Source organism: Pholcus phalangioides, unplaced genomic scaffold, assembly GCF_987345545.1.
Source record: "Pholcus phalangioides strain wild (caught in Gottingen) unplaced genomic scaffold, Ppha-v1.0 ptg000022l_1, whole genome shotgun sequence".
In the NCBI taxonomy this organism is placed as follows: domain Eukaryota; kingdom Metazoa; phylum Arthropoda; class Arachnida; order Araneae; family Pholcidae; genus Pholcus; species Pholcus phalangioides.
The window spans coordinates 5,075,624-5,090,032 of record NW_028301615.1 but is presented as its reverse complement, the minus strand read 5'-3'; the positions used below and the strand labels follow the sequence as shown (position 1 = coordinate 5,090,032).

Sequence of the window (14,409 nt, the reverse complement as noted above, 5' to 3'; positions counted from 1 at the left end):
CCCTTCCTCTTTTTGTTTATGGCCAATATCTCACTATGAAAATTCCTAGAAACCGCAAAATGTCACTGCTTACTGTCCCTTTTTGACGTGTTTTATTCACATCACATATCGCCACTGAAAAAGGGGGGGAAAATAAAATTTTTTGTCATTTCCACCGGAGCAGGGGACGACGACAAGCATATCTTTTTGCCCCCGCGCTGTATAGTCAGTGCTAAAAAGTCCAGTGGGGAAACCGAATCTGTCTGGGAACTAGCGGCTAAAAATCTGACATTCCCTAGTGAACTCGACCAATCACAGAGGAGCGGGAATGAGTTACTCTCAGTATGGGAATTTAGCGGCATAAACACTGTAAGGTGTAAACAACAGAGTGAAACCTTCCGAGCTGGAGAAAAGTTGAAATAGTTCCAAAAGAAAGTGGCTGGGCCGTAAAGTTCAAGTATTACTTAAGCAAAATAATGGTTTTATTTCCCCTCCCCAACCCCACTTGTTAGGAAAATTAAGTAAACTGGATTAAAACCTTCTAGATTAGTACCGTTATTAACCAACGGGCTTCGGCTGCCCTCCCCCATTCTAGAGAGATACATGGGTGGGGGATATAGTAATATATTGTATAATGTATACCCCCCCCCCCCCCGTAACCTCCAAGTGATAAAAATTGAATTTAAAAATTTAAATTTGAATAATTAAAAAAAAATGAAATATCTTAGAAAAATGTCCGTGTACTGTTTTGATTAATTTCTGTAATTTTAAAATATTTTTTGGAAGCTTGTGATGAGGAAATATTTGACCCTGTGCCCCCCCCCCCTTTAAAGGTAGGTACTGTTTAAGCCCCCTGGCCCTCTTTACTTCTCTTGTTCTGAAGCAACCTAGGAGAATAGATCGAGATTTCAGGGCATGGCACTGCTGAGGTGAGCACCACTAAGAATCAACAAAACAACCATCAATTGCCATTGTGCTTTATATTATTTTACTAAGGGGCCGTTCAAGTATTACGTAAGCATATTTTTAGCCATTTTTGACCCCCTCCCCCCTTTTGTCAGCAAAATTTCGTCATCAGCTCTGCCCCTCTGAATCCTAACTCATATTTTCATAAAGGGTGGTCGATGACGTAAGCATTATCAAAACCCCCCTCCCCCCCTTGTCATCAAAAGTCAGCAAATCGGTAACCCCCCCCCCCCCATCGATGATGAAGTAATACTTGAATGACCCCTAACATCTTGCCAGCAAAACTAAAAATATAACTTTTTGATTCCTTAATAGTGCATGTACATTTTGAATGCCCAGAAGAGCATCGATCAAGTTGGTTTCAAAATCCCTTTGATCTAAACAATAATCTTCCAAGGCATGGTTTGCTGAGCTGTTTACTAATATGTGTAGCATATCTTAGTGCCCTGTGAGTTTCATTAAAATGTCAAATGTGGCTATTACCTTGATTTGGTCCAAGTATTGATGCATTATTTTCCAAATAACATACCAATGCTTTGATTGAAAGGGTGAAGACTGATTCTATTAAAAATCTATCAGTGCGATGAACGCTCAATTAACAGGAAATTGTTGATAATTATGTCTTTAGTTGTGTGAGATACTGTATTAGATTTGGTTGGAAATGAGGACGGGGCTGCAACTGTGGGACAGGCAGGTCTGGTGCCCCGGGTGCTGAACCAGAAGTGGCGCCAAATTCACCCTTTAACTGCTTCCTCTGCATGCAAGGGGCGCCAAAATTCCTGCCTGCCCTGGGTGACATAGTATCTAGTTGCGGCTCTGAATGAGGATACAGTAGGCTACTGTATGAAGAAATTTGTTTCAGAATCACTTTTGTTGGTTGAAACACAATTTCCCATAAGTTTCTATGGAATATTATTTAATTTATTCCAGGTATGGCTCAAAATTCAAAGATAAGTTTTTAAAAATACCAAGGAATATTATAAAGACGATAAAAACTGACCAAATGCTAAAATGAATAGCTTTGAAATTGTAATGAATGAGAATTTATAGGAGTATGAGATACAGATCTTATTTTAAACTATGCACTCAATAAACACCAGCTTTATTTTGCTTAAGCTGGTGTTAACACAGTTAAGTGTGTAGGTGTCCCCCATCTGTTTGTGTTTTGGTACATCTGGAGAAAAGATTACAAAAATTGGATGTGAGTAAATCAATGCTCGAGTGACATACTGACAATGATTAGCTTAAATTCAGCTCATGATGCAGCTGATTTATGTCATTGCTTGCATTTGTATCAAATAAAATGTTCATTTATCGCATCTGTTAGCGAAGGCAGAAAAACTATGAAAAAAAATTATCACTAGCAGATAGGCATTTGTTAGCCAAGGTACTGTAGTTATATGTCCTCAATAAACTGATGATACATTCGATTTTCTTCAAACCTGATTTGAATAAAGCCATGCCAATATGTTCTCATCCAAATGCTTGGATAATTTTCATTCCAATCCCTCCCTTTCTTGTTATTAAAAGCAAATACAAAAATACAAGACCCTATTTTACCCTATTGGTGCTTATGTAATATTTGAACGGTTGTGAGAATAATAGAAATGTACAAATAATTATAAACAGTGAGAGGGAAAAAATTTTTGAACACAAATTTTTTTATTAAGTCATATGTTACTGAATAATGTTTAACATAAGTAAACAAAGTTGCACACACATGTCATAGTCCCAAAGGCAATCTATATATACAAAATTGATTTTCTGTCTGTGTGTCTGTGTATGTTCTCTACACAAATCTACAATTTTGGATCGATCGTCACCAAATTTTGCGTAAATACCAAATGGGACCCGACTTGAACGATAGGCTACTTTAAAATTTTGTCAGAGCAGGGCAAATGCCCCAAATAAGCAAAAAACTGTCTGGCAACAATGGTTTTTGGGCCTCAACTGTCACTTTCCGAACATTTACTTTGGTTATCGTGGTTCCCTAGCAATGCGTTTCAGACGTGTATATGCCTTTACAATGGTTTGTTACTTCTCTAATCCTGTTACTATATGAATAATAATTTATGCCTTTATAATGCTTTGCCACATTTTCAATACTCTCAGTAATGAGGCTTTTTGAATAGACATCATAATCATCATCACTTTGAGGGTCAGGAAAAGGGTGATCCTCATAGAAATCAGTGTTAAACTTGTAGAAATGCGGAAATTTTTGGTGGGGTTTTCCATCACATCAATAGTTTTAGAAATTGTAGTGAATTCTCAATTTTAAAATATTTAGTTTGCTTAGAGATATACGAAGCCCAGGAGATTAAATACAAAGTAATTATCCGGACCTACTTTTGAGTTGGATATTCCATGCCATAACATTGATTTCAACTTTTTATTTACATCTTCTCAAGCATGAAATTTAAGTTCTCCGCATTGTCTTTTTATATTCAACTGCATAAATTGATATAGTTTAGGTTGTTTTAAAATCAATTATGGGTCCGTAAAGTACATCAAAGAAATTCCACAGCTTTAAGCATTTTTGGAAGCAGGAACAGGCAGAAATTCGGGAATTGAAGTTCGGGAGGGGGATCGGCCATTCAACATGATGCCTGCCCAGACCATTAAACCTCCTCTGCCATAATGGTCGATTTCGCGGACATTGGAGGGTAGGTAGCGGGTCCCTGGTTCTCTCCATATGAACGTACGCCGAGAATCGATGCTTAGACTGAACCGGGACTCATCAGTGAAGAGAACAGTCGCCCATTGATCCATACTCCAATCTCTATGCTCTCTGCACCATGATAAACGGATTCTCCTGTCCGTAGAAGTGAGCGGGACGCAAACAGCAGGTCTTCTTGCAAACAGCCCTCTCTCATGAAGTCTTTTGGAAACAGTCACCCTTGATACACAGGTTCCTGTGGCTGCATACAAGTCATGAGAAGCTGTAGCACTCCTGTTACGCCTCGCTATAATAGACAAATGGCGATATTCTCTGGCCGTCGTGGCTCTTGGACGACCTTGCCCAGACCTTCTCTCGATGGATTCTGGTATCCTGGAACTGTTTCCATAAGTTACACACGATGCTGGGCGTTAAATTGAACTCTCTACAAATCTGGACTTGAGATTGGCCTGCTTCTAGCCTCCCCACAATTCGCCACCTCATTCCATCATTTAAACGTTGGTGGTTACTCATGCTACTGTTACAATTTGAAATTAACCGATTGCTGCAAAACAATACCAAGAAATTCGCCGAGGTGTGCTAGCGAACGAAATGCCTCTTAACTTACGCGCGCTTATAAAGCCTGTTTCTCTACTGGCTCCGCTTACACACACGTGTACGCTTATGTATTTGACGTACAAGATTTGCATTTTTGTCTAGAAGCAGTGGTTTTACATTCAGTTCAGTTCTTTTCATGAAATTCGATAAAATATGCAAATTCTCTCAATTTATTTCACCAGTGTAGTTAGAAATAAACATGATTTTATAAATTTTGAAATTGAAATTCTTTTTTAATTGCTGCTTGTATTTCCATAGATTTAAAATGCTATTTTTCATAGTATTTTGTAATACTGTGCAGATGTACGTGGTGTTTTGAATTTTTATACATTATAGAATAAGAAATTTCCTTATATAGCAGAGAGGATCAGACCATCAAAATCAATATGAGATCAGACATTCTATAACATTGAAGATAAACATATACACTATCTACCAATAAGTATTTTTGGACACCTGTGATAGAAAAGAAAAACTAACTTTATTCAAAATCAATAGTTGGTAGACCCTCCACGAGAGGCAATTACAGCGTGAACCCTCCGGGGCATACTTTCCACAAGTCCTTGTGTGACGGCTAGTGGTATTTTCTTCCACTCGGCTTGGAGAAGACATGTCAGTTCCTTCACCGATTTTGGACGGGTAGGGCACCCCTTAATTCGGCGATCCAACTCATCCCAGAGGTTTTTGATAGGGTTCACGTCTGGGCTCTGGGCAGGCTAGTCCATTCGATGAACCCCATTGGCACCATACCAAGCCTTGGTTAACCTCGCAGTATGACAGCTGGCATTGTCGTCCTGGAAGTAACAGGGGTCCACCCTGTAAAACTGCCACAACGTAGGAAGCACATTGTCATCCAAAATAGTGCAGTAGGCATCGGCGTTGAGCTTACCTTGAATGGGGACCAAGGGTCTTAGTGCATACCAAGAGAAACACCCCCCAGACCATAATTCCACCTCCGCGGAACTTGACTGTTGGCACAATGCATTCTGGCAGGAGATTTTCTCCAGGCAGATGCCAGACCCAGACCCTGCCATCCGAACGGTAGAGGGGTGAACCTTGATTTGTCACTCCAAAGAACCCGTTTCCACTGATCTACGGTGCAATTTCGATGTGCTTTTCACCACATTAACCGAGCAACGCGGTTGGATTTTGTGATCAAAGGCTTATGGGCAGCAGCACGACCATGAAAACCAATCAGATGTGCTTCCTTACGGATGGTATTCATTGAAACAATACTCCCGGATGCCTGTTGAAACTCCTCGCGGATGAGGGCCATCGGTTGGGTGCGGTTCTTCCAAATTTCTCTGGACAGCACCCGTCGGTCCCTATCTCCCAGTTTCGTTGGTCTGTCGACTTGGGGCAAATTCCGACAATCACAGCTCACCTTCCACTTCTTAATCACATAGGCCACTGTCGATTTTGGGTACTTCAGCTCGCTAGATATGTCCCTTAAGGATCAGTCATTTTTGTGATACCCGATAATTATACCTTTCTCGAAATCAGAGAGCTCCGAGCTGCGCGACATCTTGCATGCGACTAATGCCGATGTTGTTTCCTACACGATATATACCGGTGGAGGGCGTGACGTATCTCAAGACCGCAGATATCGTCATTTGCATAGGTGTCCAAATACTTATTGGTAGATAGTGTATATACAGTAGATAAACAGAAATTGTGACAGTACCCAATTGTCTGGGGAAAATATGTTGTAAAAATTTTGTATGCTTTTTTTTTTCTTTTTTGACACAAAAGTAAGTGTTCCAGACTCTGCCATGAAGCTGGGCTGGAAGAGATCTTGGCAACAGGATAAGTCCAGTGGCAAAGTTCTGGCGTTCATTCATTCAGTAGATAAACAGATATAAACTGTAGAATGAACAATTATTCTAACAGCCGAGAGGATAAGGCCATCAATAAGACATTGCAGACACGATTCTACAATATTAAAAATACACATGATCATGCATTTTAAATTAATATTATAGACCATGTTGCTCTGCCCGAAGAGACCTTTTTTACCCTTTCAGCTGCAATCCTGAGATATCTTGTCAAACCTGATGTGCTTTATTTCTGTCACCTCAAAATATTTTGTCTCCTATAAAAATGCAGTGAAACTTTTTACAATAAAACATGTTCTCCATTCCCCTCCAACCAATCAACTGTCAGTGGGTGGAGTTAGCTATTGTTCTAGGTTATATAAGAAGAAGCGAGAAAAAAAGAGAGAAATAAATATATGCTCGGTATAAATAATACGAAAAGGTTTCTCTTCATAGAAAGCCACACACGTAATGGCATGGTTTTGCAATATTGAATGTGGCAATTGTAATGCTGATCAGGAAAATTTCAAAAGCCACTTAAAAGGTTAAATGGGAGTTTGGCTTAGATTTGCACCTTAAAATTGCAAAAACCAACTTGAGCTAACTATCCCAAAAGTGGGGCTAAAACAACTCTTAATAACTTACTGCTAATCCCAAAGTATCGGTATGAGGATGTGTTCTATCCATAGTACCAAGTCAAGAAAACCTTAAGGGTTGTGGAAATGATTAGTTTTCTAAATTCAAAAGTCATAAGCTTGTCACAAAAGTTCAGCGATACAAGCAGGAAATGTAGTAAACCACTTTGAAACTGCTCAAATGTTAATGAATTTAGACAGCTTTATTTTTTTTGGTTCCTTCCCACGTAGAATAAATCATAGAAAGGGCATGAGCAAAGAGACTTAGACATTGTAAATTCTATTCTATTTCATCCCAAAGATTTCTTTAATTCTATTGATTCATATTTAAAAGGGGTTCACAGAAATTAAACAAATAGTTAATTACAGGAAAGCATAGGGACATGCAACGGGGGGCATAGGGAAAGCATAGGACAAGCGTACGTAGAATTTTCTCGAGGAGGAGGTTTCAGATTTTTTATCCTTTGCAGGAAAGTATACTTACTGTAGAAAATATAATTACAAGAAAATGTACTTAATATGCAGGAAAAATAAAAACAGAAAAGTACATGTAATGTAGGAAAAGTAAATTACAGGAAAATACACAATGTAGGAAAAATTACAGGAAACTACTTAATGTATGAAAAATAAAAACAGAAAAATGTACATAATATAGGAAAATTAATAACAAGAAAATGTATTTAATGCAGAAAAAAATAAAAACAGAAAAATACACAATGTAGGAAAAATAATTATAAAAAAAAAAATCAATTAATCTAAAATACATAAACGCAAACAAACAGGAAATTGATGAAAAAAAGAGAACTATATAAAAAGAAAGGATTGATGGGGGGGGGGGAAAGATGAGACAGAAAAAAATGAGAAAAAAGAGCGCAGAAATATTATGTTACGAAAACACGCTTGCGCATTGTAAAGCCAGGTTATCCTAGAAGCAGGTTTCTACAGCGCATGCAGCATAAAAACAGTTTCTGAAGTCTTCCACTCGAAGTAGCGACCGGTTCAAGATGAACACACTCCCGCTCCTCTGTGATTGGTCAAGTTTACCAGGGAATGTCGGTATGTCGGATTTTTAGCCGCTAGTGTTTGGGAGATCAGTTGCCATAAATAAGAAGGCAAAAAAAAGGGGGTGGGGTAGAGACAGGCTCTCTTTGTCCGCGCACAAGAAAGATTCCATGAGAGACTATAAGTTTATCTCCCGGTATCTCGTAGCGTGGGTTCAAAGCCGGGTTTTCCTAGTAGACGCCGTGAACCGAACTGGATCATTTCGCTTCAGCAGAAATGTGTTACATAATTACGCTGCACATTTGTTTTCCAAGCGTGGCGCATCAGATCAGGGCAGCTATATTGAGTATATGACCCTGGGGCAGGGCCGCAACTAGATGCTTGGTCGCCCGGGGCAAGTGCACATTTTGGCGCCCCCTTGTAATGTTGAAGGAGAGGGTAGCCCCTGTTTGAGAATAAAATTTGTGCCCCCTCTGTGGGGGACCCCCTAAGGGACAGAGTCTGTGTCATGTCTGGTCTTAAAGCTACTCTATCGGCTGCATGCTCTGGTTTGAAGGGAAGGGAAAGAGAACACAACAAAAATAAAGAGAAGATTGGCGAAACGTGCTGCACACGACGCATTCAACTCCTCCAGAAACAATCCGCCATATCATGCCCAATGTAAAGCGTTTTTATGAGCCGTATTGCGCTCTGTAGGAAAACTGTGCTTTTCTTATTGGTGAGTGGGCGGCCTGTCGCGTTGGGTGATTCACGTTGCGCGCGGCATAGAAAACCTGCTCCTGTGAAAACACTCCTTAGATGCCTTTCACACGGAGTGGACGCGGGTGCGGAAGAAATTTTAACAATTGGAATATGCTGAGCCTTTCAGACGAGTCAAAATATCTCTGCACCTAGGAAATGTTCATGCGGTTCCGGACGTCGTCCGCATGTGTCAAAACCTAAGTGCTGGCTCCGCATCCGCACATAGAAGTCTTGACAATAGGTTTATTCGGAACTATTCACACGATGTGGAGTAAATTCGTCCGCATCTTTGGCTACTTTTTAACGGAATTTTGCTAAATTATTTAGCCATAAATACCCTTAAAAACACCATATGAGCATCCCTGTTCATCAAATATGATGTACGCACATACGTCTATCCCTTTGTTTTCTTCTGAGATTGAGATATAGCAACTTTAACTGCCTGTTGTCCATACTTTTCAATTTTATACAATAAAACTTGTCAACAACGGCCACTGACGGGACCAAACTTAAAAGCTGTTCTGTTCATTATGAATATTTAATTGACTACATACTTTAATAACTTTTAATATAAAAATTGTAATTTTTTTCTTTCTAAATTTTTAAAATTATTTAAAAAGTATAAATTTTAAAAAAAAACCGTTTAATTAAACAACGTTATACACGTACGCCGTTCACTCAGGGCCGGATTAAGACGATTGCAGGCCCTAAGTACTTGAATAGTTTTGGTGCCCCCCGATACCTACAAGTATATTTTACTCAATATTGAGTCTATAAACTAAAAAAAAAAAAAAAAAAATGAAATTTTATATTTCAGAAGTGACTAATCTAAGGATGGGACTTCACTCTAAAAGGTTTATGAAAGTTATTTTATAAAACTTGAAAAAAGCAACCAATTAATTTATCAGCTTATTTGTTGCATTTTTAAGAGGAGAATTATAAAATTTTTATAGTGCAATCTGGGCTTAAGGCCGGGATCACACTATAAAGTTTATAAAATATCTTTTATAAAAGTTGAAAATTCAACCAATAGGCGCATCGTTTGCATTCAAGCAACTGGTGGAATTTGGAACCAATTGGTTGAATTTTTCACGTTTTATCAAACAGCTTCTAAAAAACTTTTAGAGTGTGATCTCTGCTTAAGGCCGGTATTACACCATAAAAGTTTGATAAAATCCCTTTTCTAAAACTAAAAAAATTCAACCAATAAAGCTCATAGGTTACATTCGAATAAATGCAACCGATAATCTTATTGGTGGCATTTTTCAAGTTTTATAAAATTACTTTTATCAAACTTTTATAGTGTAATCCCGTCCTAAGACAGAATTGTGATGTGAATATTTCTAAGCACAGGCGTTTTGAAAGTCTCCACCCCTCCCCTTTTTTTCTACTTACAAATTCTTTGATATCTCCTGAATTTTTTTTTTTTAGAACATCGAATGTTTTGGATTTTTCGAACATTGGATGTTTTTGGAATTTTTCTTTCATATTTTTCCGAAAAGTTTTTTTTTCAAAATCTTTTGAAAATATTTGAAGACATTTTCTCCCATCGACTACTTGTGAAGCAATGAAGACATCTTTATTCCCATATTCTATGTGGCTCTAGATTAAACCACCAAAGAATGGCTCTAGGCTGCCTATGGGCACTGAATCAGGGGTGAAGGAGAAAAATAATTAATGGGTGAAATACCCGCATCTTTAGTGTGGAAGGGTACGCGGATATGCATCCGCTCTGTGTGACGGGACAGAGCCCGAGCCACGTCCGGTCTTACGGGGGGGGGGGGGGGGGTTAGACGAGCCAATTAGCCGCTCGCTAAACTCTCGGGTTTCTTTATCTTCAGAGTCATTTAAGTATTACGTCAGTATCGATGGTGTGGGGGGGGGCGTGTTGTTCCGATTTGCTGACTTTTGATGACGGAGAGGGGGTGTTAGGATGTTTACTTCAGCACCCGCCCTTTAGAAAAATATGAAATATTCTTAAAGGCATCTTACTCAGTGCGCCAAAAACGAGTAAAACTTTTCGCTGGTTTGTTTGCACCTGAACTAACATTCTTCCTATTGAGTCCCTTATAGAACCACTTTAGTGATCTCTAAATACTTAGCGGATCCAAGTGCTCTGGTCCTGTGTCGCGCATCATACAAGTGATACGTGATTATGCCCCGGATCACTAAAGTAATCTGGGAATGGGTTGTGGATAACTTGAGTGATGTAGAGCCGCACTTGTGCCGCGCCAGTGCTCTAAAACTGTGTCACATGTCACTCAAGGGATCTCTAAATGTGTCACGGATAGCTTAAATGGTCTGGAATTGTGTCACGGGTCACTTAAGCAATCTGTGAATGTGCCACTTGGTTCATTTTTACTTAACTAGGTTTGAGAGGGACAGGCCACATTTAGGCCGCACAGGCCAAGTGTTTACCATGGGTCGAGGGTTACTTATGGTCTTAGAGGTAGGGTCGCAATGAATTTCTTAAAAAGAAATTTTGAGTTCTTAGCCTTCAAATAATATTAAAATTAACAGAAATTCATTGTAATAAGATATTTTCTTTCGAAATTTTAATTATTAAAGACATACTTTTGATCGTCTGGGGGGGGGGGGGGGAAGGACCACGTGTGTGTGTGTGTGTCCGTCCCACGTATATCTCTGATCCCACCACTATGCGTTATGAGGTAGGGGTAGAGCACTGACGAAATTTTGCTGAAAGGGGGAGGATCAGTTTTGCTGACTTCCTAACAAGGGGGAAGGGGTCGAAAATCGCTAAAAATTTGCTGACGTAATACTTGAATGGCCCCTTATTTTAAGCATCTTCCCTTTGTGTTCAACCCATGGGCTAAATATGGCATGCCTCAAGTGGCCTTGGTACACTTACAGTTAAATTAAATGTCCCGTGGCACATTTCCAGATCACAAATAATCTGCGGCACTGTTCTAGATCACTTAATTAAGTGGCCTGTGACGCTTTTTCAAATCAGTGAAGTGGTCCCACACTATTCCAAAGGTTGAGTTAAGTTGTAATGTGCCGCGAGTCATTCAAGTGGTCTGAAAGTGTGACGCGGGCCGTTTGAGTCATCTCGAAATGTGCCACAAGTCACTTGAATGATCTGAAAGTGTGCAGCAGGCCATTTTGCAACCTTTATCTTGCATTTCCTGGTTCTTTAGCATTTCTTCCCCCAGTAACCATTGAATGGATAACAACAATGACAGGATTTTGATTAAACTATAAGCATTTATTCAATTATATATTAACTACTGATATAAAATTTTAACAACAATTATCACAATTAAACCTTTTTCTCAATATTATATCAGAACAATAAAACTGAACGGTCTCACCGCCATGTCCAGGTTTCCACGTATTAGTTCACATCGACCGATAGACACTCCCAGGTGTCAACCTCACAGCAGAAGACTCCCAGACACCAGTTTCAGACGGGTTTGGTGTCTCCAAACACACGTTGAGGTCACAGCTCAGCCACTGCATAGGGAACTGGAGGCGAACGTCCACGGGTAGCCGGTCTAGCCACTAACCAATCCACAGGCGACAGGATCACGACGACATTGGGTTTTCACATCCAGCGATGACACGGGTGAGATGCCAAGGGCACACCTCTACAATTTCAATTCATTGTTTTTGAGAGATTTCATTGTTTGTTCAGCCTAAGCACCAATTCTCGCCGTACGTTCATATGGAGAGAACCAGGGACCCGCTACCTAACCTCCAATGTCCGCGAAATCAACCATTATGGAGGAGGAGGTTTAATGGTTTGGGCAGGCATCATGTTGGATGGCCGCACACCTCTCCATGTCTTTGAAAGAGGCACTGTGACTGGTGTGAGGTATAGGGATGAGGTCTTGGAGCCCTATGTTCGCCTTTTCAGGGGTGCAGTTGGCCCTGACTTCATTTTAATAGACGATAACGCAAGACCGCATAGAGCTCTTCTGCTCGACGATTTTCTAGAGAGTGAGGATATTCGCCAGATGGATTGGCCAGCCAGATCTCCAGACCTTAACCCTATAGAGCATGTCTGGGACGCTTTGGGGAGGGCAATTGTAACTCGCAACCCCCCTTCGGGAACCATCCAGGGAATGAAAACAGTGTTGCTGAACGAGTGGGACCAATTGCCACAGGAAATGATAAACAGCCTTATTTCAAGTATGAAATCACGCTGCGAGACCTGTATATCTGTAAGAGGGGACCATACCCCCTATTATCCATCTATTAACCTATTTTTTTGTTTATTCTGCAACCGCTGTTTCATACCTTCCGACTCCAACGAGTGTTACGCACGATCATACGTGTGTATTACAATTATTGAATGGTTATTTGTTTTGTATTGTATCAATGTATGTACATATCAAATTTCATTATAATCGGTACAGTAGTTCTAGAGAAAATCGAACAAGTCTGCAAATTCTCTTAATTTCTTACACCAGTGTATAAATGGTAATATATATGTTTTTTGTACATTGCGTCTGTATTATATGTTGTACATGTGTGTGTGTGTAATAATAAATTTAAAATTTCAAAAAAAAAAAGTTACGAAAAGTCGGCATTCTTCAAAAACTGATGCTTTTTTCGTTCATCTTCTGATGATTTTAGGGTCATTCTCACAGAATGTTTGTTCAGATTGTTTCTGATCGAACACAATATTCTTTTTCTAGATCACCATTGAAGTTTTGGCCTCCAATTTCATTTGTTTTTGTATAGGGATTTTATTTCCAAGGGTTTAACTTCCCTGTGTGTAAAATTCCTATTTTATTTGACTTCCAAGTTTTGAGTAGGGATTTCATTCCCTACACTTCCACTTTTATGTGTGGAAAATCCCTATTTTATTTGGAAAAATCCCTTTTGCATTATTAGGGAGTGGTTTTAGTATAAATTACAAGTCTGTGCGAAAATCTCCATTTTCAAAAGTTGGCAGCTATGCTTTTATCTCTTCGCTCTACTATAACCAGTCTTAGATGGAGCACAGCATATCTCACTTATTACAGCTTTTAAAAACAGATTGACAATGATCTGCATGCTGTAGAGAAAAAAATTAACCCTATTTGTGTGTTATTCAATCAGACATCCCATGCTTTTTTTTTCTCTTTCTGTAAAGTTAGGAATTTTTGATGTTCGAGGTTTTTTATTATAGGGTGACTATGTTATTTCATATATCTTCTTTTTTTATGAAGGTCCATCTGAGCCACATGAAACATGCTTAACTTGTGGCTTAGGAACAATGCACTGTCCAGGACATATTGGGCACATTGAACTGCCATTACCAGTTTATAATCCAGTATTCATAAAGACTTTATACCAGGTGTGTGCAAAATTCTTTTTTTTTTTAATTAACATGTTCCAAGATGGCATGAATTTTGTATTGAATGTGATTTAGATTTGTGTTCAACTAACTTTTTTTAATGTCACTGCAGTATAAATTGCAATTTTGGTAAATTCTGTTAGAATTCGGCAAAATAAGTAACTTAATCTCTTGAATATTAGAAAGATCAATTGTGCACCCCAAAAAATGTGAGGTTTGTATAAAACGTATACCCATAATTTTTTGTATATAAACCAATGAAGCTAGGATAGTCATGGTTTGGTGCAGGGGCGTCATTTCAACTTTTTCCGGGGGGGGGGGGCAAAGCACATGTATATATATGTATATATATATATATACCATTTTTAGTGTGTTTTCAAAAGCCGGGGGGGGGGGGTGCTTAAAAAAAAATTAGATACCATCTGAAACAAATTAAGAAATGCTGTGACAGAGAATTAAATGAAGTACTGGAAAAAAAATGAAAATTACTACCAGAATGCTCTGAAATTTTATTTAAAAAATTAGTCTCAAAAATGGTTTATACATTTTTTTGGGAATGACCCACATGCACTAAACCAGGACCATCATTTAGGGGGGGGGGGGCCCTCCCTATTCATCATCATCATCACACCCATTTGGTTTGGAGGGAGTGCTTCGGATTTTTTTTCACTTTTGGCGCTCTCTCTGCTTTTC

At 39.1% G+C, this 14,409-nt stretch overlaps 1 protein-coding gene across 1 annotated transcript in view; it reads left to right on the top strand.

The window, feature by feature from the left end:
- Positions 1-14,409, top strand: part of Polr1A (RNA polymerase I subunit RpI1) — a 553,279-nt gene that overhangs the window by 93,264 nt on the left and 445,606 nt on the right. Inside the window, exon 3 of the mRNA XM_089249700.1 lies at positions 13,589-13,716. Coding sequence (XP_089105826.1) covers positions 13,589-13,716 — 128 coding nt within the window. The remainder of the gene's footprint in view (positions 1-13,588; positions 13,717-14,409) is intronic.